The sequence below is a fragment of the Heteronotia binoei genome, chromosome 3, assembly GCF_032191835.1.
Source record: "Heteronotia binoei isolate CCM8104 ecotype False Entrance Well chromosome 3, APGP_CSIRO_Hbin_v1, whole genome shotgun sequence".
Classification (NCBI taxonomy): Eukaryota; Metazoa; Chordata; class Lepidosauria; order Squamata; family Gekkonidae; genus Heteronotia; species Heteronotia binoei.
The window spans coordinates 179,787,520-179,808,730 of NC_083225.1; the positions used below are offsets into that span (position 1 = coordinate 179,787,520).

The following is a 21,211-nucleotide window of genomic DNA, read 5'->3' on the forward strand; positions in this document are numbered from 1 at the left end:
GACTGGATGGACCATTGGCCTGATCCAACATGGCTTCTCTTACGTTCTTATGTGACACAGAGTGTTGGACTGGATGAGCCATTGGCCTGATCCAACATGGCTTCTCTTACGTTCTTATGTTAATCTGGCTGTTATATTTCAGGCCAACAGGGCTACCCCTCTGAAACTCAAACCTTGAAAGCCCCTGTCCTTGGAAACCGTCTCCTCTCCTCACTTTTCAGAGTACAGTAAAAAAAATCAGTTTTTTCACTGTGCCTTCAGCGGTGTGGGGTGGGGCGTGGCTCAGCGGTAGAGCATCTGCTTATTGGACAAAAGGTCCCAGGTTCAAACCTTGGCATCTCCAGTTTAGTATCAGGTGGGAGGTGATGTGAAAGACCTTGACCTGAGACCCTGGAGAGCTGCTGCCAGTCCGAGCAGACAATACTGACTTTGATGGACCAGTGGTCTGATTCAGCATAAGGCGGCTTTGTGTGTTCAAATGAAACAATCTTTAGAGTTACTCGCTTAATTCTGACCCCCCCTCACCCCCCCCCGCCCGGTGCTGTACATTGTGCTATTGGAATCACCCACCTCCAATATTTTTTCTGTTCAGAGAGAAAAAGCCAGGACGCAAATAATTACAGTAATGAAATATCCAGAGTCATCTGGATCTTCCTGTTTTGATTACCTTGCTGCTGAATTATACTTTTTTGCCAGGCATTTTAAGACTGATAAGATTTCTGTTGATGCTACCTATGCTTTAGAACAGGGGTCCTCAAACTTTTTAAATAGGGGGCCAGTTCACTGTCCCTCAGACTGTTGGAGGGCCAGACTGCCGTTACTGTACAAGGCCACGGGCCGTGAGTTCTCCGTCTTCTGCATCTCTCTCCCTTCCCCACACCACACACCCTGGCCTGGGAACTCACCTCACCTCGGTATCACCTCACACTCTGTCTCCATCGCCTCAGCCCAGTGCCGGAAGTATGCGTTGCTAACGTGAGTTTAGGTCGAACGTCACTTCCGGTCTGATTTTGCCATAACCCGGCGGGCCGCATAAACGTCCTCAGCGGGCCGCATCTGGCCCGCGGGCCGTAGTTTGAGGACCCCTGCTTTAGAACATTGAAAGAAGTCTAAATGGCATTCATTGAGACTGGCTTTAACTGTTTTAGACGCATTATGTTTCATTGCTGTGCTCACACCAAAATGCCTATGGAAGGGGGTTTATTTGAGGGACATGTTTATGCAGAGATGTCGCTATTGACTTCATGGGTTACCGCCAAATTTCACCACTCCCCTTGGTTTACAAGACCCTAAGTCCTGGGATTCCCCACTCCTCCACATGCACCTGCTGGAGTGACTTTGGGTCAGTCATAACTCTGTCAGAGGCTGTTCTGGAAAGAGCAGTTTCTGTCAGAGCTTTCAGTCCTGCCTACCTCACAGCGTGTCTGTTGTGGGAGGGGAAGGTAAAGGAGATTGTAAACTACTCTGAGCCAGTTTGGTGTAGTGGTTAAGTGTGCAGACTCTTATCTGGCAGAACCACATTTGATTCCCCACTCCTCCACTTGCAGCTGCTGGAATGGCCTTGGGTCAGCCATAGCTCATGTAGGGTTTGTGCTTGAAAGGGCAGCTGATGTGAGAGCCCTCTCAGCCCCACCCACCTCACAGGGTGTCTGTTGTGGGAGGAGAAGATATAGGAGATTGCAAGCCGCTCTGAGTCTCTGATTCAGAGAGAAGGGTGGGGTATAAATCCGTGGCCTTCTTCTTCTTAGAAAGTGGGTGGGACCAGGCATGGTTCATCTGCCACTGGAGATCCGATTGGCTGTGCATGGAAATCATCTTGCCCTCTTCTTCCTCTTTCCAGTGTATTTTTAATCACTCCTTCCCCCCATGCTTTTGGGCTAATACTGTGTGTGTCTCCTCCTCTCACAGCAACCATTTGTGATGGTTCAGACCACCCCATGTTAGAATTCTAAAGGTGCCCACAAGTCCAGAAAGGTTGGGGAGCCCTGCCATAGCATCCAGTGCCCAGTTTGACCTTAATTTCATCTCCAGTGTTGGAAATGAAGTACAAGGCCCTGTCTCTTTGAAGAAACCACACCTGTAGACCCAGTTTGGTATAGTGGTTTGTCAAGAATCGATATTTCAAAATAATCCAAGTTTCTGTTTTAAATCAAAGACTCATTTTATTGAAACTCTATGACTTGCTCCAAGAGACGAAACCTTAGAAGTAATACAGGTTGTTACTTTGCGTAGCATCTTAAAGGTTACTTCAAAGGCAGGGTTACAGATAACTTCAAAAGAATAACATACAGATGTAAATTGCATTGAAGGTTCAAAGGCTATAAGCAACTATCACTTTGGTCACTACAGAATGGCAACATCTCCTGTTCTCATACATTCTCAACATGCTGATAAGACCTTTTGGTGAGAACCTGTGGGAGAGGCTTCTTACATTACTATTACAAGGTTACTGACACAGCCTAAGTCTGTGAGATTTATTATGCCAGGAAATTCACTACTAAAAGAAAGGAGAAAGGGAAAGAGGGGGGAAGGGTAGATGCGAGGAACATAGGCAATGCAGCATTCAGAAATAGCATGCTTGACAGTGATTAACTGCACAGACTCTTATCTGGGAGAACCGGGTGTAATTCTCCACTCCTCCACATGCACCTGCTGGGGTAACTTTGGGTCAGTCATAACTCTGTCAGAGACTGTTCTGGAAAGAGCAGTTTGTCAGAGCTCTCAGTTCCATCTACCTCACAGGGTGTCTGTTGTGGGGAGGGGAAGGGAAAGAAGATTCTAAACTACTCTGAGACTCCTTTGGGTACCAAAGGGCAAGCTATAGATCCAATCTCCTCCTCCTTTTCCTTCTAGCAGCAAAACTAGTGAGGTGGTCAGGTCAAGTCATTTTATTTGCTTTCCTCTTGTCTGTTCTGCTTCTACGAGTTGATTACATATGGCCAGGGTGGAATTTTAGCAGGAGCTCCTTTGCATATTAGGCAACACACCCCTGAAATAGCCAATCCTCCAAGTGCTTACAAGGCTCTTTTTTTGTAAGCTCTCAGAGGATTGGCTACATCAGGGATGTGTGGCCTAATATGCAAAGGAGCTCCTGCTAGAATTCCATCCCTGCATAGGACACTGTTCGCAGCCTTTCCTTGGCATAATTCAAATTACTTTCTTAAAACTCTCTCTTTTGAGTGGAAAGTAAACTCAGCCTTGCTTACCAAAGTACATCCACTCAGCCAAGTTATTACCCATGGGCTGTACTTATTCATTGGCATCATTCGATATTTTCCACTTCCTGGGTCCTCAGTTGAACTTCATTTTTTTCTGTGAGCCAGGAATTCTGATCGCTAATTAAAAATAATTTTTTGTCTGGCTTATCCAATCTAAAATATGATCCCATCCTTCCCCCCCCCCCCCCCCGCTTAGCGGTCAAGATTAATTTTTCATTATTCTTTTTTTTTCCTTTTTGGCACCACAAGAATGATTAATTGAGTCAGGATTCAACTGGGGATATTGCCAGGAATATGTGACTTTAAAAAAAAATAGCTTACTGCATTCCCTCATTCATGTGTTTACAGGATATTAATCACAATTCAGCTTCACTAGAAGTTGTGGTATTTGTGGAAACACTAAAATAGAAAATGTGGGTTCTTTGGGTGCACATACCCAATACCCATGGCATAAGTCCTACTTCTGCAACCAAATGAATGATGTAAATTAAGGACATTTGGATGTCCAACGGTGCCCTGACCTGGATAGCCCAGGCAAGCTTGATATTGTGAAATCTCAAAAGCTAAGCAGGGCCAACCCTGATAAGTACTTGGATGGGAGACCTCCTTGGAATACCAAAGCTGGGATGCTGAGGCAGGCAATATCAAGCCACCTCTTTGAAGCCCCTCTAGGGATCTCCAGAAGCCAACCATGACTTCCAGGCATGCACACAGAGTGGGAGAGAGATACACGGAATACTATCTCTCTTATGTTCTTATGACTAGCACAGGCAAATGAAAAGAGAGAGAGAGGTGGAGTTTTCCTCCATCCCATAAACAGGTTGCTGTACAAAGACTTCTGAAAAGAATCCTAAACAAGCACAGAGACTGTGTTCTCTCTCTCTCTCTCTCTCTCTCTCACACACACACACACACACATACACACAAAGGATGTCCAACTGCAAACTCAAGAGTTGTCCATCTGGCCCTTACCAGCATTTTCTATGCTGTTGCCAACTCCAGCTTGTGAAGCTCCTAGAAATATGGGGGCAGAGTCTCGGAGCAAGGAGTCTGGGGGAGGAAGAGAAAGTTCAGCAGTGATGTGATTCCATAAATGTTGCCCTTTGAAGCTGCAATTTCCTCCAAGGGAAATGATCTCTGTAGTATGGATACCAGTTATAATTCCATGAGAACACCAGGCCCTTCCTGGAGAACCTGGAGAAAACCATGTTCAGAAATATCACACTAGTAATTCTATATCGAACTAGTGATTGAGAACCAGTTTGGTGTAGTGGTTAAGTGTGCGAACTCTCAGGAAACTCACCAAAAATCTAAACTTATGCAATTTATGAAGTCTTTCTGGTTCTCTCAAACCTTCCAAGCCAAAGGAACATCTAAGTAAGGGGTGTGGCGATACTAATCTCAAAGAATACACCATTTCAATGCCAGCAAATCAAAGCAGATCACTCTGGAAGAGATCTGTTTGTGCAAGGTGAGCTAAATGGTACCCAGGTAACCTTAGCATCAATTTATGCACCTAATCTGGCCCAATTTGAGTTTATTAAAAACACATTAGAAGTGCTGAATGATTTCAAAAAGGGGGAAGTGTGCGAACTCTTATCTGCAAGAACCGGGTTTGATTCCTCACTCCTTCACTTGCACCTACTGGAATGGCCTTGGGTTAGCCAGAGCTATCGCAGCAGTTGTCCTTGAAAGGGCAGCTGCTGTAAGAGCCCTCTCAACCCCACCCACCTCACAGGGTGTCTGTTGTGGGGGAAGAAGAGAAAGGAGATTGTAAGCCGCTCTGAGACTGTTCCAGAGAAAAGGGCAGGGTATAAATCTATGTTCTTCTTCTTCTTCTTCTTCTATCAATTACTTAGTGCAATTAATTCATTTACTATTCATGAATATCTCAGAATAATAATACAGAATTACAACAATTAATATACAAGCGTCCAATGGAGATTCATAGGACAATCATAGACTCTACAATCCACAATATTAATGAAAGAATCCACAAAAGAAGGAATATAATCTTTGGCACAATAAAGCACTCCTGAAGGTGCTGAAAAGTCTCTCCGTAAAGAGTAATGATGTTGTAATATGATGACGACACGCTTCCTGGGCTAAACACAGCGTGTTTCGATAGCAGCCTTCGTCTGACCAGCTATTCCAAATTATCTGGAACCAGTGCTCAAGTTAATGCAAATGCAGTTAGTCAATTTCTCTCTATGGCATTAGCAGTTCTCTCCCTAGTCCTCCCCATATGCCTTCCACCAGTGTCGGGAATCAGAAGAATCAGGGAACTTTATGGACAAAAAAACCATGAGGCATGGGGGACTAAAGTTAAGGCGGGGAAAATTGGTTGAAATCACTCCCTTCACTCCGTCAGATGCTGGAGCACAACAGGACAAAAGCTTGCACTGAGGCAATGTGGATTTTTATCCCGATTCCCCTTTTCACACAAGTCCCCCATGCCTTGTGTTACAAATTTGTCCCACTATGTGCATACAATACTTTTGTGAGTGTGCTGTCATGTTGCAGGTGATTTATGGCAACACTGTAGCCTTTTCAAGAAAAGAGATGTTCAGAAGGGGGTTGGCATCGTCTGCCTCTGCATAGCAACCCTAGAGTTTCTTCGTGATTGCACTTCCAAGTACTAACCAAGGGCTGATGCTGCTTAACTACCAAGATCAGAGGAGATCAGGCTAGCCTAAGCTATCTAGGTCAGGGCACAGAATACATAATCTGTGTTTAATCTAGGAACAGGTGATAGATCTGTGGGCAGAGGGTAACAAAGAAGTCCTTCCAACACTGTTGTCAAAGACTTTCATGGCCAACGTTCATTAGTTGTTGTAGATTTTCTGGGCTGTAGGGCCGTGGTCTGGGCATTGTGAGACCTGGTGTTTTTCCAGCATCTGTGACTGGCATCCTCAGAGGTATAACCCAGAAAAATGGAGTTCTCTCTGGGTCAAAGTGAGAAGAAGACATCTACTCAGAAAGGTGGGGAAGGGCTGAGTCATTATTTTGTAGAAGCTTCCCAGGCCATGACATACTAATGGAGAAGCTTTTCTTAGGAGGTTCTTAAGATTAGAATTTCAATAGCCAATTCATATGCAGAAGAACCTCCTCAGGAAATCTCCTCCATTAGCATGTCACAGCCTGGGAAGATCCTACAAGATAATGACTCAGCCCTAGCTTACCTTATAAAGTAGATATAAATTACTTGCCTACCATCTTCTTCTCACTCTGACCCAAAAAGAACTCCAGTTTTCTGGGTTATACCTATGAAGATGCCGGTCATGGTTGCTGGCAAAACATCAGGTCTCACAATGCCAAGACCACAGCCATACAGCCCAGAAAATCTACTACAACCTTTCAACATTCTCTCCCTGGAGATAATGTGCAGCAAGACTTCTGATCTACAGTTTTTATTTGTTTGTTTGTTTATTTATTTGATTGATTGATTGCTACCCCACCTTTCTCCTAATGGTAGTTTAAGGTGTCCTCCTCTTCCCCATTTTATGCTATCAACAGCCCCATGAGATAGAAGAAGACTGCAGATTTAAACCCCGCGCTTCTCTCTGAATTAGAGACTCAGAGTGGCTTACAATCTCCTATACCTTCTCCCCTCACAACCCTGTGAGGTGGGTGGGGCTGAGAGGGCTCTCACAGCAGCTGCCCTTTCAAGGAAACTCCTGTGATAGCTATGGTAAACCCAAGGCCATTTCAACAGTTGCAAGAGGAGGAGTGGGGAATCAAACCTTGCTCTCTCAGATAAGAGTCCGTGCACTTAACCACTACACCAAACTGGCTCTCTGTTTAACTTTAGAGAGGGTAACTTCTGTCAAAATGAGGGGGCGTGTTTAGAAGAAACTGAAAGGAAAGGTAAGGAGGGTCAGATCCCTTTGGAGACTATTTAAAACTACCATGCTGAAAGCTCAGATAGAATGGGGTATAAAGCCATGGAGTTCCCCCTCCAAAGAAGTCATTTTCTCCAGGGTAACTGATCTCAGTAGCGTGGAGATCAGTTGTAATTTCAGGAGATCTCCAGGCCTCACCTGGAGGCTACAGTAACCAAAAGAGTAATGTGGAAAGGAGAAGCAGGAACAAAGCCCAAAGGCATCCATGAAAAACCAGCCTCAAATGTGAAAAAATTGTCAAATTTATCAAAATATAAGTGCAATAAACATTTCAAAATTTCAACTGAATCCAAAGTCCTTTCTTTTATCACAGAAGTTCATGTTCTTTGCAGTAGAGGTCCGGGAGGGAAACTGGCCAAGCCGTGAATAAAGAGTCCAACACTCCAAAATTTCTTTCCGTAAACGCCGGTGTGGGGACAATTAGCAGCACAGCACTAGATCGCAACAGGGAGGCGCATATTGCCCTGTTTCACATGAGACTTTTACAAGCTTCAACAATCCATTAAATCATTCATACATGGCAAAAAGCTCAACAATTCTGCAGATTACAAATGGCAACGAATAGCCATGGATCACATGCTAATATATGAAACAGGGCAATATGTGCCTCCCTGTTGCGATCTAGCGCTGTGCTGCTAATTGTCCCTACACCAGCGTTTGTGGAAAGAAGTTTTGGAGCGTTGGACTCTTTCTTCACGGCTTGGCCAATTTCCCTCCCGGACCTCTACTGCAAAGAACGTGAACTTCTGTGATAAAAGAAAGGACTTTGGTTCGGGTGAAATTTTGAAATGTTTATTGCAGGGGTGGCCAACGATAGCTCTCCAGATGTTTTTGCCTACAACTCCCATCAGTCCCAGCCAGCATGATGGGAGTTGTAGGCAAAAAACATCTAGAGAGCTATCATTGGCCACCCCTGGTTTATCGCACTTATATTTTGATAAATTTGACAATATTTTCACATTTGAGGCTGGTTTTTCGTGGATGCCTTTGGGCTTTGTTCTTGCCTCACCTGGAGGTTGGCAACCCTAAGATTCCCACGCTCTACAGCCCCATTCTGAATTAGGGACATGCATGGCTGCTCTTTCTATTAAAAACAAGCCGAGGAGTCATCTTATCACACATCTCCCAGCATTTCGTCTGGTCCAGGCGTTCATTAGCGTCAAAGGAGAGATCTTGTTTTCAGCATCAGCTTTCCGATTTCCACTCCAGACAATCCAGATCACCTTGGAAAACGTGCCGAGAAAATCTAGCTAACGGTCCTCGCAATTCACAATTAGCATCCCCATTTCATATGTGAAGTATGTCAGCTTCAGCCATCTCCGAGCTGTCAGCTGGGTTATTTTTTACAGAGTATTCTATGCCGCATGGCTGCCTTTTCTTCTGCTCGATTTTTTTTTTTTAAATGGAGTGCTGTAAAATTATATTTGCATGAACAAAATGTAAAAAATCCACCAAGTTTCTACCCATTAGCATAAGTGGCATCTGGCTGAAGCAACGCTTACTTAAGAAATTATTGGTTCGGTAATCTTAATATAACGGAAAATATTTCGGGGGGACGGTATTCTATGTATTGTAGGGTCACCGACTCGGGGTTCAGAAATACCTGGTGATTTGAAGGTGGAGCTTGGGAGAGTGGGGTTGGGGGGGGGGATGGACTAGTAGGGTATAATCCCAGGCAGCCCACCTTCCAAAGCATCCATTCTCTCCCGGAGCAGTTGAATAAATGTTTAAAATAAATAATATTTATGTAGTCTGGAGATCAGTTGTAATTCCAGGAGAGCCGGTTCGGTGTAGTGGTTAAGTGCATGGACTCTGATCTGGGAGAACCAGGTTTGATTCCCCACTCCTCCACTTGCACCTGCTGGAATGGCCTTCGGTCAGCCATAGCTTTCGTAGGAGCTGTCCTTGAAAAGGCAGCTACTGTAAGAGCTCTCTTAGCCCCACCAACCTCACAGGGTGTCTTTTGTGGGAGGAGGGAGGAAAAAGAGATTGTGACCACTCTGAGATTCAGAGTATAGGGCTGGATATAAATCCAATATCTTCTTCTGCTGCTCCTCCTCCTCCTCCTTCTGCCCTCCCCCACCAGAGGCTGGCAATCCTTATTTATTGCCACCTTTAATTGGAAAATTACCTGGAGGCTTTGGGAGTGGAGCCAGGAGAGGGCGGGATTTGGGAGGGGAGGGGCCTCAGCAAGGTACAATGCCATAAAGTCCACCTTTCAAAGCAGCCATTTTCTCCAGGGGTAATACAATAGCACAGGTACTGGTGTATTGAGCACAATATATCCTTCAAAACCTCACCGATTGAACGATCACTCTCACACAAAAAGTGTGTAAACGAACATTTAGTGCACAGTTTATAAGAAGTCCATACAGCAAAATAATAGAACCAACACCCACACGATGCTCCCCCAGACTGTTTTCTAAAATCACGTCTCAGAGGCACTGTGTTTTCTAAAGTCACCTCTGAGACATGACTTTAGAAAACAGTCTGGGGGAGCTTTGTGTGGGTGTTCGTTCATTATCATTCAACCGGTGAGGTTTTGAAGGATATATTTTCTCTAGGGGAGCTGATCCCTGCCAGCTGGAGATCAGTTGTAAAAGTGGCCTGAAGGCTGGAAACCCTAGATAGCACCTGAGAGACAGGTTTGAAGAGCAGAAGCTCCCTTTTTCAGAGCCAAGTAGAAATCGAGAGATCTGAGAGAAGACTCTTGAGTATGTTTGTGGTGGTTGACTGCATCTATGGTTGCCGTCCTCCAGGTGAGTAGTAGAACAAAAGCAGCACACCGTATAAACTAAAACACTAGTTCCAACTGTGTAGCAAACCATGATAGGAATTCTAAAAAGAATTGAATATTATTCCATGAAAGGCATTGCCTCAAGACTGCAAAAAACAGGCAGAAATTCAAATGGTTGTGAGAGGTAACGCTGGCAACATGTTCAGGAGTTTATCAACCAAGAGACATTTCATCAAAGTCTGCAGCGGATTTTATCCCTAAGAAGAAAAGAAAAGAAGTGCTATTGCATGATCTCCTTCTCATATGGGACTTTGAGACTATAATATAGTGGGTTCTATGCATGGAGGAGTCGCCCGTTGAGTGATCATAAGATCTTTAATAGACATGCTATAGGATACAGCTACATTTCAAGACTGGGGATGGGGCCTACCGGCCCAACTTATATACATCTCTGGAGTCCCGTGCTAGCACATCATTGGGTCATTCAAACCGGTGGGGGCTTGTGATTGGTGTAGGGCTGAAGAGATTTGGATCCTGCAGCCCTTTGTTCCCAAGTCCCCAAGCTCAGTCCGTATGCTCCAATGAGCCCAGTAGGCACACCCAAAGTCTTCACTTGAGTCCGCATACATAACATCCCTCCCCCTCTTAGTTCGCAAGCCCCTAGTGGACATAGTCTTTCAGGTACACAGGCCTGCGATGCTCTCGTGTCGACTGCCAGAGCGCTGGTGTGGGAGGGGGTGCGGCGGCAGCTTCTGGTTCCCTGGGTGCCATGGAAATCTTGGCTGGCGGAGCTAGGTTCCCCGTAGTCTCTTATTCAGGTGGTAGTCCTGGTTGCTCTGCTGTCTCGGATGCCGGCAGGGGCATTGCTGCTGGTCTTTCTGCATCCTCCGACTCGAATGATGGCGTGGCTGTCAGATTTGCAATGCTCTCGTCCCCCTCCCCTCTGGGCGGCTCATGTGCCCATAATTGGTCAATGTGCCGCGTCATCGTGAAACCCCCCTCAGATGTAATCTCATACATAACTGCACCCAATACTCTGGAGACCCATGCTGGTATCCACGCTGGCCCACCCCCAAAGTTTTAGCAAACACTAAGTCTCCTGTGTCAAACCCCCAGGGTGCCTGGACCACTTCCGGCACCTCTTGTAGGTCGGGTGCATACGGTCAAGCAGGGTAGTCAGCCACCGACCCATGAGCAGGTTGGCTGGACTGCGGCCAGTGGCGATGCTAGGGGTGGAATGTTGTGCCAGGAGGCACTCGGCTAAGCAGGCTTCCCACTCTCCATGTATGATGTGGCGGAGCATTTCCTTCGTAACTCGCGCTTGGCCATTGGTGGTGTGATGAAAGGGGGCCGACCTTATGTGTTTTATTAAGTTCCAGCCACAGTAATCCTGGAACTCGGCCGAGGTGAAAGCTGTCCCATTATCTGATATCAATGTATCCGGGAGGCCTTGAATGGCAAAAACCCTGTGGAGGGCCCCTAGCGCTGGCCCGCATGGATGTGGACGCTACTGGAACTACCTCCACCCACTTAGAGTAGGAGTCCACAATAATGAAGAATACCTGCCCCTGGAATGGCCCTGCAAAGTCGAGGTTCAAACGAGTCCAGGGGTTGCGAGTGGACTCCCAATATTGTGCTGGGGTGCAGGGTGGCACTGGTCAGGTTTCCTGGCATGGCTGACATCTGGCCCCCCAGGATTCAATTGCTTCGTCTAACCTGGGCCACCACACATAGCTGCGGGCTAGCGCCTTCATGCGCACAATTCCCGGGTGGGTCTCGTGCAGGGCTATTAGGTCTCGCTGTCGCAATACCGGGGGCACCACCACCCTACTTCCCCACAACAGACACACTTTAAGCACAGACAGTTTGTCCCTGTGGGACACAAATATCGAGAATTCTGAGCCCACCCAGCCTTCTGGCCACCCCCTCCACACCCAGTCTAGAACTCGAGATAGAGTTTTGTCCTTCGAGGAGCAGTGGGCAATGTCCTTGGCATGCACTGGGTGGTCTGGGAGGAACTTGTGCATTTGTAATTGTTCATTTGTTATCAGCACAGATACGGATGCTGCCATTAGCCTTGATCGGGGTGATGATGGGGGTTTCCCATTTTGCGTTCACTACTGATTCTAGGACCCCTTGAACCACAAGGCGGTCTAGCTCCTCTTCAGTCTTGGATCTCAATGCTGGGGGCATGCACCTGGCCTTCAGCCGTATGGACTGCACGTTCGGGTTTAGCTGTAGCGCTATGGGGTCCCCTATGTATGTTCCCAGGGTTCCGTCGAACACATCAGGAAATTCCTCACACATGGTTTGGAAGTCTCTTTGAATGGGGGTGTGATGGATACCCGTTACTTGTATCCCTAGGGACTCGAACCAGGCCCGCCCCAGGAGGCTATTCAGGTTCCCTTCCACTACGATTAGGGGAAGTGTGCTCTTGAACCTCCTGTATGTAACCTGGACTAGGCTTACTTCCAGGACTGCAACCTCCCGCTTTTGGAAATTGTGGACTATGAATGGGGATGGTTGTAATCGGGCTTCACCCCCCGGACATAACCCCCTAAATAAGCAGGCTGAAATGACCGTCTGCTCTGCCCCCGAGTCTACTTCCATTTTGCAGGGCTTTCCGCCAATGAACACAGTCACATGATACTTGTCTGGGGATGGAAGAGGCAGTTGGCATACCTGGGTCCCCGTCGTGGAGAGTGCCTGAATGTCGTCCACGAGTGCGACCTCGTGGCAGCAGCCATCTTGTTGGTGTGAATTTAGGGGGAGGAAGGGGTGGAATTCTAGCAGGAGCTCCTTTGCATATTAGGCCACACCCCCTGATGTAGCCAATCCTTCAAGAGCTTACAAAAAAGAGCCTTGTAAGCTCTCGGAGGATTGCCTACATCGGAGTGTGTGGCCTAATATGCAAAGGAGCTCCTGCTAGAATTCCACCCTGGTGGGGGATCTTTGTGAGTTTCCTGCATTGTGCAGGGGGTTTGACTAAATGACCTTAGAGGTTCCTTCCAACTCTGACCATTTGAATTCCTGCTTGCTTTTTGCAGTCTTGAGGTGATGCCTTTTGTGGAGTGTTATTAAATTCTTGTTTATGATGATGATAATGATGATATTGGATTTATATCCCGCCCTCCACTCCGAAGAGTCTCAGAGCGGCTCACAATCTCCTTTACCTTCCTCCCCCACAACAGACACCCTGGGAGGTGGGTGGGGCTGGAGAGGGCTCTCACAGCAGCTACCCTTTCAAGGACAACCTTTGCCAGAGCTATGGCTGACCCAAGGCCATGCTAGCAGGTGCAAGTGGAGGAGTGGGGAATCAATCCCGGTTCTCCCAGATAAGAGTCCTCACACTTAACCACTACAGCAAACTGGCTCTCTCCGTTTAGAGTTCCTATCATTGTTTACTATCCTCCAGGTGAGGGCTGGCGATGTCCCAGAATTACAACTGATCTCCAGACAACAGAGATCAGTTCTCCTGGAGAACATGGCTGCTATGGAGGGTGGACTCTATGGCATCATAGCTTGCTGAGGTCCCTCTTTCCCCAAGCCCCGCCCTTCCCAGGATCCACCCCAAAAAGCTCCAGACATTTCCCAACCCACTGGTGGCATCTCAAACAAGTCCAACATCAGATAAGTTACATAAAGCCAGGTATGTTCCTCTGGACAAATCAAGCAAACGGCTCAATGAATTATCAGTTTGGTAAGGGCTGCAAAGCAGGGAGAGGAGTAGATAATTAATGGACGGTGTAATCATAACTATTGTGGCAAGGTTGATTAGGAAAGTATGTGTCAGCTTTCTAAAAGGAAAATAATGGCCGGTGTACAGTGATAAATTATCCAGAAATGGAATCAAATGGAGTGTGAGAGCAGAGGCGATGCTCTATGATCTCTGCAATGAGCTTAATGCTTGGCTAATGGCCAAATCGTTTGACCCAAGGAGGAAAAAAAAAAACCAAGGGTGACAGTTGGCTTTGTGAGACTGTAGAAAGGGATGCGCAAACAGTGAGAAAAAGTGAAGTAGGGCCCTGTGAACTTAGTGAGATTCAGTCCCCATTCACTGCTCCCAAGGGGTTTTTTTGTTGCAGGTACTCCTTTGCATATTAGGCCACACACCCCTGATGTAGTCAATCCTCCTGGAGCTTACAGTAGGCCCTGTACTAAGAGCCCTGTAAGCTCTTGGAGGATTGGCTACATCAGGGTGCGTGGCCCAGGGGTGAAATTCTAGCAGGAGCTCCTTTGCATATTAGGCCACACCCTCCTGATCTAGCCAATCCCCCAAGAGCTTACAAAAAAAGAGTAAGCTCTTAGAGTATTGGCTGCATCAGGGGTATGTGGCCTAATATGTAAAGGAGCTCCTGCTAAAACTCCACCCCTGGTGTGGCCTAATATGCAAAAGAGTTCCTGCTACAAAAAAAGCCTTGCAAATTGGCATTGTTGTTCTCTCTGTGGTAATTGACATGCATGATTGATGAAACATTACGTTTTCACAATTTTCTTGTAGGTAGTTTGTTCTAAAGGCATCACTTTATATATAAAACTTTATTGAATATATTTTCTTGTTATTACGCAGTCTCGTTCTCGTATTGCCTGGTTTACTGTGTATCTCACTCTTTGGTTGTTTTGCCCTGGACAAAATGGCTGCTTTGGAAGGTGGACTTGGTGGCATCATGGCCCTGCTGGGCTCCCTACCTAAACTCTATCCTCCCCAGGCTCCTCTCTCAGTTTGGTGCAGTGGTTAAGTGTGCAGACTCTTATCTGGGAGTACTGGGTCCCATGCTCTTTAACTTGTTCATAAATGATTTAGAGTTGGGAGTGAACAGTGAAGTGGCCAAGTTTGCAGATGACACTAAATTGTTCAGGGTGGTGAGAACCAGAGAGGATTGTGAGGAACTCCAAAGGGACCTGTTGAGGCTGGGTGAGTGGGCGTCAACGTGGCAGATGCGGTTCAATGTGGCCAAGTGCAAAGTAATGCACATTGGGGCCAAGAATCCCAGCTACAAATATAGAGGTTCCAGTCAGCTAGGAAGGCCAGTAGGCCTATCCTCCATGAACCTGTCCAAAACTTTTCCCAAATCCATGTTAAACGAAAGGTAGTCACCCATGTGGAGTGCCTCAAGGATCTGTCCTGGGACCTGTTTTGTTCAACATCTTTATCAATGATTTGGATGAGGGAATAGTGAGAATGCTTATTAAATTTGCAGATGATACTAAATTGGGAGGGGTTGCAAACACAAAAGAAGACAGAAACAGGATACAAGGTGACCATGGCTGGAAAACTGGGCTAAAATCAATAAAATGAATTTTAACAGGGACAAATGTAAAGTTCTGCATTTAGGTAGGAAAAAAGCAAATGCAATTTTGGGCTGTATCAACAGAAGTATAGTGTCCAGATCACATGATGTGATGGTATCTCTTTACTCTGCTCTGGTAAGACCTCACCGGGAGTATTGTGTTCAGTTTTGGGCACCACATTTTAAGAAGCATATAGACAACCTGGAACGGGTCCAGAGGAGGGTGACGAAGATGGTGAGGGGTCTGGAGACCAAGTCCTATGAGGAAAGATTGAAGGAGCTGGGGATGTTTAGCTTGGAGAGGAGGCGGCTGAGAGGTGATATGATCACCATCTTCAAGTACTTGAAGGGCTATCATATAGAGGATGGTGTGGAATTGTTTTCTGTGGCCCCAGAAGATAGGACCAGAACCAATGGGTTGAAATTAAATCAAAAGAGTTTCCAGCTCAACGTTAGGAAGAAGTTCCTGACCTTTAGAGCAATTCCTCAGTGGAACAGGCTTCCTCGGGAGGTTGTGGGCTCTTCTTCCTTGGAGGTTTTTAAACAGAGGCTAGATGGCCATCTGACAGCGATGAAGAATTTAGGGGGAGGTGTTTGTGAGTTTCCTGCATTGTGCAGGGGGTTGGACTAGATGGCCCTAGAGGTCCCTTCTAACTCTATGATTCTATGTTTCATGGATAGTGAATTTCAGAATATGACTGGAAGGTTGGATTGCATTCTGGGCAGATGTATGTGCCTCTAAAAGTTTGGGGTGATGCAGAACATATAGGCTGCTATAAGGCAATATGTAGCAGAGCAAACAACTGTGCAACACAAAGTGTGTTTGTGTGTGTGTGTGTGTGTGTGTGTGTGTGTGTGTGTCACATATATATCCTCTCTCTATTGTCTTGAATTATTTTTATACAAACTGGCAACCAATCAATTGATACCATATAGTCAGGATAAATTCCAATAGAGGACAGGACTCCAGTCTCTAAAATGGCAAGAAGTGCTCATTCTTTCTCTCCATCTATATCAGTGCACTAGATGCTCAGTGTTCAGAATCAGTGCAGAGAACCAGGTTTGGTTCCCCACTCCTCCACTTGCAGCTGCTGGAATGGCCTTGGAGAAGCCATAGCTCTGGCAGAGGTTGTCCTTGAAAGGGCAGCTGCTGTGAGAGCCCTCTCAACCCCACCCACCTCACAGGGTGTCTGTTGTGTGGGGGAGAAGATATAGGAGAGTGTAAGTCGCTCTGAGACTCTGATTCAGAGAGAAGGGCAGGGTATAAATCTACAGTCTTCTTCAATGTTTACTGTGCTGCCACTTATTTTTGCTTGCTTACTGTAAGGCAATATGTGGTTTGAACCACAACCCTGGGCAGCAGGCACCATCCCCTTAATTTCCGCTACTGTCAGTCACAAGCCAACTTATTTCTATTTCCCTGTTTCTTCCAGGTTGTGATTTAATCCCGGTCCAGTACCTCCGATGGGGAGATCCAGAACCCATCGCAGCGGTCGTTTTTGCCTGCTTGGGTCTCCTGGCTACCATGTTCGTGACCGCCATCTTCATTATGTACCGCGATACGCCAGTGGTCAAGTCCTCGAGCCGGGAGCTCTGCTACATCATCTTAGCGGGCATCTTTCTGGGTTACCTGTGTACTTTCTGTCTCATCGCGAAGCCTCAGCAGATCTACTGTTACCTTCAAAGAATAGGCATCGGTCTATCCCCAGCGATGAGTTACTCCGCCCTAGTGACCAAAACCAACCGCATCGCAAGGATCCTGGCCGGGAGTAAGAAGAAGATCTGCACCAAGAAGCCACGCTTTATGAGCGCCTGCGCCCAGCTGGTCATTGCGTTTATCTTAATCCTCGTGCAGCTGGGCATCATAGTGGCCCTCTTCATCATGGAACCACCAGATATCAAACACGATTACCCGAGTATCCGAGAAGTGTACCTGATTTGCAATACCACCAACTTGGGGGTCGTGACGCCCCTCGGATATAATGGCTTGCTCATCTTGAGCTGTACTTTCTATGCGTTCAAGACCAGGAACGTCCCCGCCAACTTCAACGAGGCCAAGTACATTGCCTTCACGATGTACACCACGTGTATCATCTGGCTGGCCTTTGTGCCGATTTATTTTGGGAGCAACTATAAGATCATCACGATGTGTTTTTCCGTAAGCCTGAGTGCCACCGTGGCTCTCGGCTGTATGTTCGTCCCAAAGGTGTACATTATCCTGGCCAAGCCGGAGAGGAACGTACGCAGTGCGTTCACCACCTCCACTGTGGTCCGCATGCACGTCGGGGACGGGAAGTCGTCTTCTGCCACGAGCCGTTCCAGTAGTTTGATCAACTTGTGGAAAAGGAGAGGATCCTCCGGAGAGACTCTAAGGTAATATTTGCTAATATGGATGGTTTTTTTGGATTTAGAACGGTAGTAGTGGAAGAAACATGACAACAAATATTGTCTCTTTTAGTTAGCCACGCGTTTTACCGTTTTTGTTTTTAAGAAAGGTCCAGAGGTCTTCTGCTTTCTCAAGACCCAACTTGATGGGAGCCAGTTTATTGATATTTTACTTATGCACTAGTTTTTTGTTTCCTTTATCCACCTCGAACAAGTCACCACTCTCTTTCTTTTTATTCTTTCTCCTTGCTTCACCTTCTTTCTTCCTCTCTTTCTGCCTGTGGATTATTCTCCTTCTTTCAACAGCACTGATGCAACTCAATCAGATCATGTTCCAAATGTTCTCTTCTGCACAGATATGCATTACGCCAAGGCTGAGAATTTAAAAAAAAAATAGTCTGTATTTAGTCAAGTCTAGAGGTAGGCAGCCTCCAGCACCCATTGCAAACAACAGCTACTAAGCTTGGCATACAGGGCCAGTTACAGGGGATAGGTCTATCCGTGGCTACTAGCCATGGTGACTAAAGAGAACAGCCATATCCAGAGCCAGTGAACTGCTGAATACCAGTTGCATGATGCAAATTCAGGGGAAGGCCTCAGCCCTACAGAGTAGTGTTTGTTAGCCGTACAGAGTAGTGTTTGTCCACTGTGTGAGAGAGGATGCTGGACTAGATGGGCCACTGGCCTGATCCAGCAGGCTTCTTCTTATGTTCTTCACAGGGGAAGGGCTTAGTCTTTATGCCCTGTTGTTGGCCCTCCAGAGGAACTGGTTGGCCACTGTGTGAGAGAGGATGCTGGACTAGATGGGCCACTGGCCTGATCCAGCAGGCTTCTTCTTATGTTCTTCACAGGGGAAGGGCTTGGTCTTTATGCCCTGTTGTTGGCCCTCCAGAGGAACTGGTTGGCCACTGTGTGAGAGAGGATGCTGGACTAGATGGGCCACTGGCCTGATCCAGCAGGCTTCTTCTTATGTTCTTCACAGGGGAAGGGCTTGGCCTTTATGCCCTGTTGTTGGCCCTCCAGAGGAACTGGTTGGCCACTGTGTGAGAGAGGATGCTGGACTAGATGGGCCACTGGCCTGATCCAGCAGGCTTCTTCTTATGTTCTTCACAGGGGAAGGGCTTGGCCTTTATGCCCTGTTGTTGGCCCTCCAGAGGAACTGGTTGGCCACTGTGTGAGACAGGATGCTGGACTAGATGGACCATTGGTCTTATGCAGCAGGGCTCTTCTTATGTTCCGATGTCCTTCTGAAGGCATAAGGAGCTGGTAGTGGCACTGAGGCTCATTTTACTCCCATTGTGTCTGGTCAACCCCACCCTCATCTCCCCCCACCTTTGTGTACCAGCACACCAACATCTTCTCAGGTAGGGACTGCATGGTTTTTTTGGCACTCAGGCTAAGAATATTGCCTACCCTAGTCTAGTCTGAATAGCAACAAAGAAATGCAGTGAACACTCTGGTAATTCCCCGCCGTGTTCATGGCTTAGATTGTTGGCAGAAAGATGGGCTTATAAAAAATTCTAAAGAGTGGACAGGTTATATGGCACTATGCACATTGAGGGGGAGTGGAAAGTTAAAATGGCTCAGGAACAAGCCCGACTGAGCAGTCCCTGTGGTGTCACCAGCCAGCACTTAGAGGCCACTGAACTCAGTGACACTGGCGATGAGCATTGACTCGCCCTTTGCTTACTCCCACAAAATGGTGGCAGTGCAGGAAGAGACAACTGGTGAGCTGGCACCAGTTATCAAAAGGGGGACTGGCTGTTGAGGCACTGGCAGAGTTGCTGAGGCTTGGCTCCCAACAGTCCTCTAGGGCGATGGCCCACCAGGAAATTTCCCTGTAAGTTAAATGGTCACCCCCACCCCAGATACGCATTCCTCCACCATGATAAGGGAGCCATTAACCTATCATTCACCTGAAGCTGTGGCTAACTCGCTCTCATGAGATCTTGGAAGCTAAGCAGGGTCAGCCTTGGGTCGTATTTGGAAGGGCGACCTCCAAGGAATACAAAGGGTATGATACACAGGCAGGGAGTGGCAAACCACCTCTGAAGCATGTCTTGCCTTAAAAACAAGTCTAGTTCGCCACCTAGTGGTGCATAACGCTAAAAAAGAGCTAGAACTTCTGACTGCCAGACAATCTTAGGATCTCCTGGCTTTACTACACACAATGCCTCCTCCTCCTCATCGTCGTCGTCGTCGTCATCATCATCATCATCATCATCATCATTATCATCATCTTTGGCAATATATGCAAATACTAGTATTTCATGGATCAACCAATAGAATGTCTCATTACTGCTAGTTCACCATGACTGGGTAGGTATCATGGGGTCAGTCTCGCCTGTACAGTTCCAGAATGCGCATACTTACCTTGCTATATATCATTCTGAAATGTGTTAAGCAGGTGCATGAAAAAAATACATGGGGGAGTAGATATCCACCTGGAAGAGAAGGTGATGTGACATAGCTCAATGTCATCAGATTTTGGAAGATAAGCAGGGTTGGTGCATGAATGGGACCACTAGGAAGGAAGGCTCTACAGAGGAAAGCAATGGCAAACCACTTTTGCTTCTCACTTGCCTTGAAAGTGTCTTGCTGGGGTTGCCGCTTAGTCAATTGCCACTTGACAGCATTTGCGTCTATAGGTAAATACCCAACTACAATATGGTCTGCAGAAGTCCTCCAGACGACACAAGGCAATACGACACAAGCATAATTTGCGGCTTGAAAAGGTCCTGTTGAGTCATCGGCACATGTGGCGGTTGAAGGAAAACAAGAGATGCCAAACAAGATGTACAGATTGCTTCCTCTTTTTTGGAAGCTGTTAATCCAAGATTTCTTTCACTCCACTGATAGTCAGGCTCCCTGGGTTTACAGTATATATCCTTCCAGTGAAAAGACAACATAATTGGTATGCAACTAGAAATTAATCATTCACCATTCAGAAGATAGGATCATTAGATGCTATTTTCGGAGTTCCTTAAGTGTTTTCCAAGTGAGTCATCCGGTATAAATTCCGCTTTCCTCACAGCGTTGCTTCCTACTCTTTGCCCTTCTTTCCTTGCCTGCTGATACTTATTTAGCAATCTTGCGGGGTGCTATTGCTCCCTGACCGTGCCATCCTCTCTTCCTGTTGGCCACCAATCTCGTGCTTGCAGCTTTTCATCTTGCTGCCGATAGATGAAGCTTCTTATTCAGTGCGTAGCTTATTCCCGCTGGTCCTTAAAAATGAAATGATTAGTAGTTATAATATTATCGGACACATTGACGTCTACCCTCCTGCACAACATAAACTAAGTTTAAAACAGACAGGAACCTGCTGCAAGATAATTACAGTCCAAAGGAGTCAACAGAGGGATGGGACAGGCAAGATTTACAAGGGATTCATGAATGGTAGTGAGAGAATGAAATGTTATTACGGCATCCAGCTAGGACAATCCTAACACTTCAACAAGGTACATCAGAACAAAATACTTAAAGGTGTAGAATAGACAGTACACAAATATGAAATATCAAATGGATATAAGAAAATTCGCTAAAAAACACAAAAAATAACCCCAATTTAAAATTTTGCAGATTAAGTTGTACTTTTCAAATGTAGCACCATGCCACCCAAAATTTAGCCACAATCTTAGTAATTTTCATCCGATAATAACTTCACATGTTCCTTCCTTC

General features: G+C 46.4%; 1 protein-coding gene across 2 annotated transcripts in view; it reads left to right on the plus strand.

Moving 5' to 3' along the window:
- GRM5 (glutamate metabotropic receptor 5) overlaps positions 1 to 21,211 on the plus strand; it is a 389,835-nt gene that overhangs the window by 329,929 nt on the left and 38,695 nt on the right. For both annotated transcript variants that reach the window (XM_060234964.1, XM_060234965.1), the window contains exon 7: positions 16,582 to 17,521. In XM_060234964.1, coding sequence (XP_060090947.1) covers positions 16,582 to 17,521 — 940 coding nt within the window. The remainder of the gene's footprint in view (positions 1 to 16,581; positions 17,522 to 21,211) is intronic.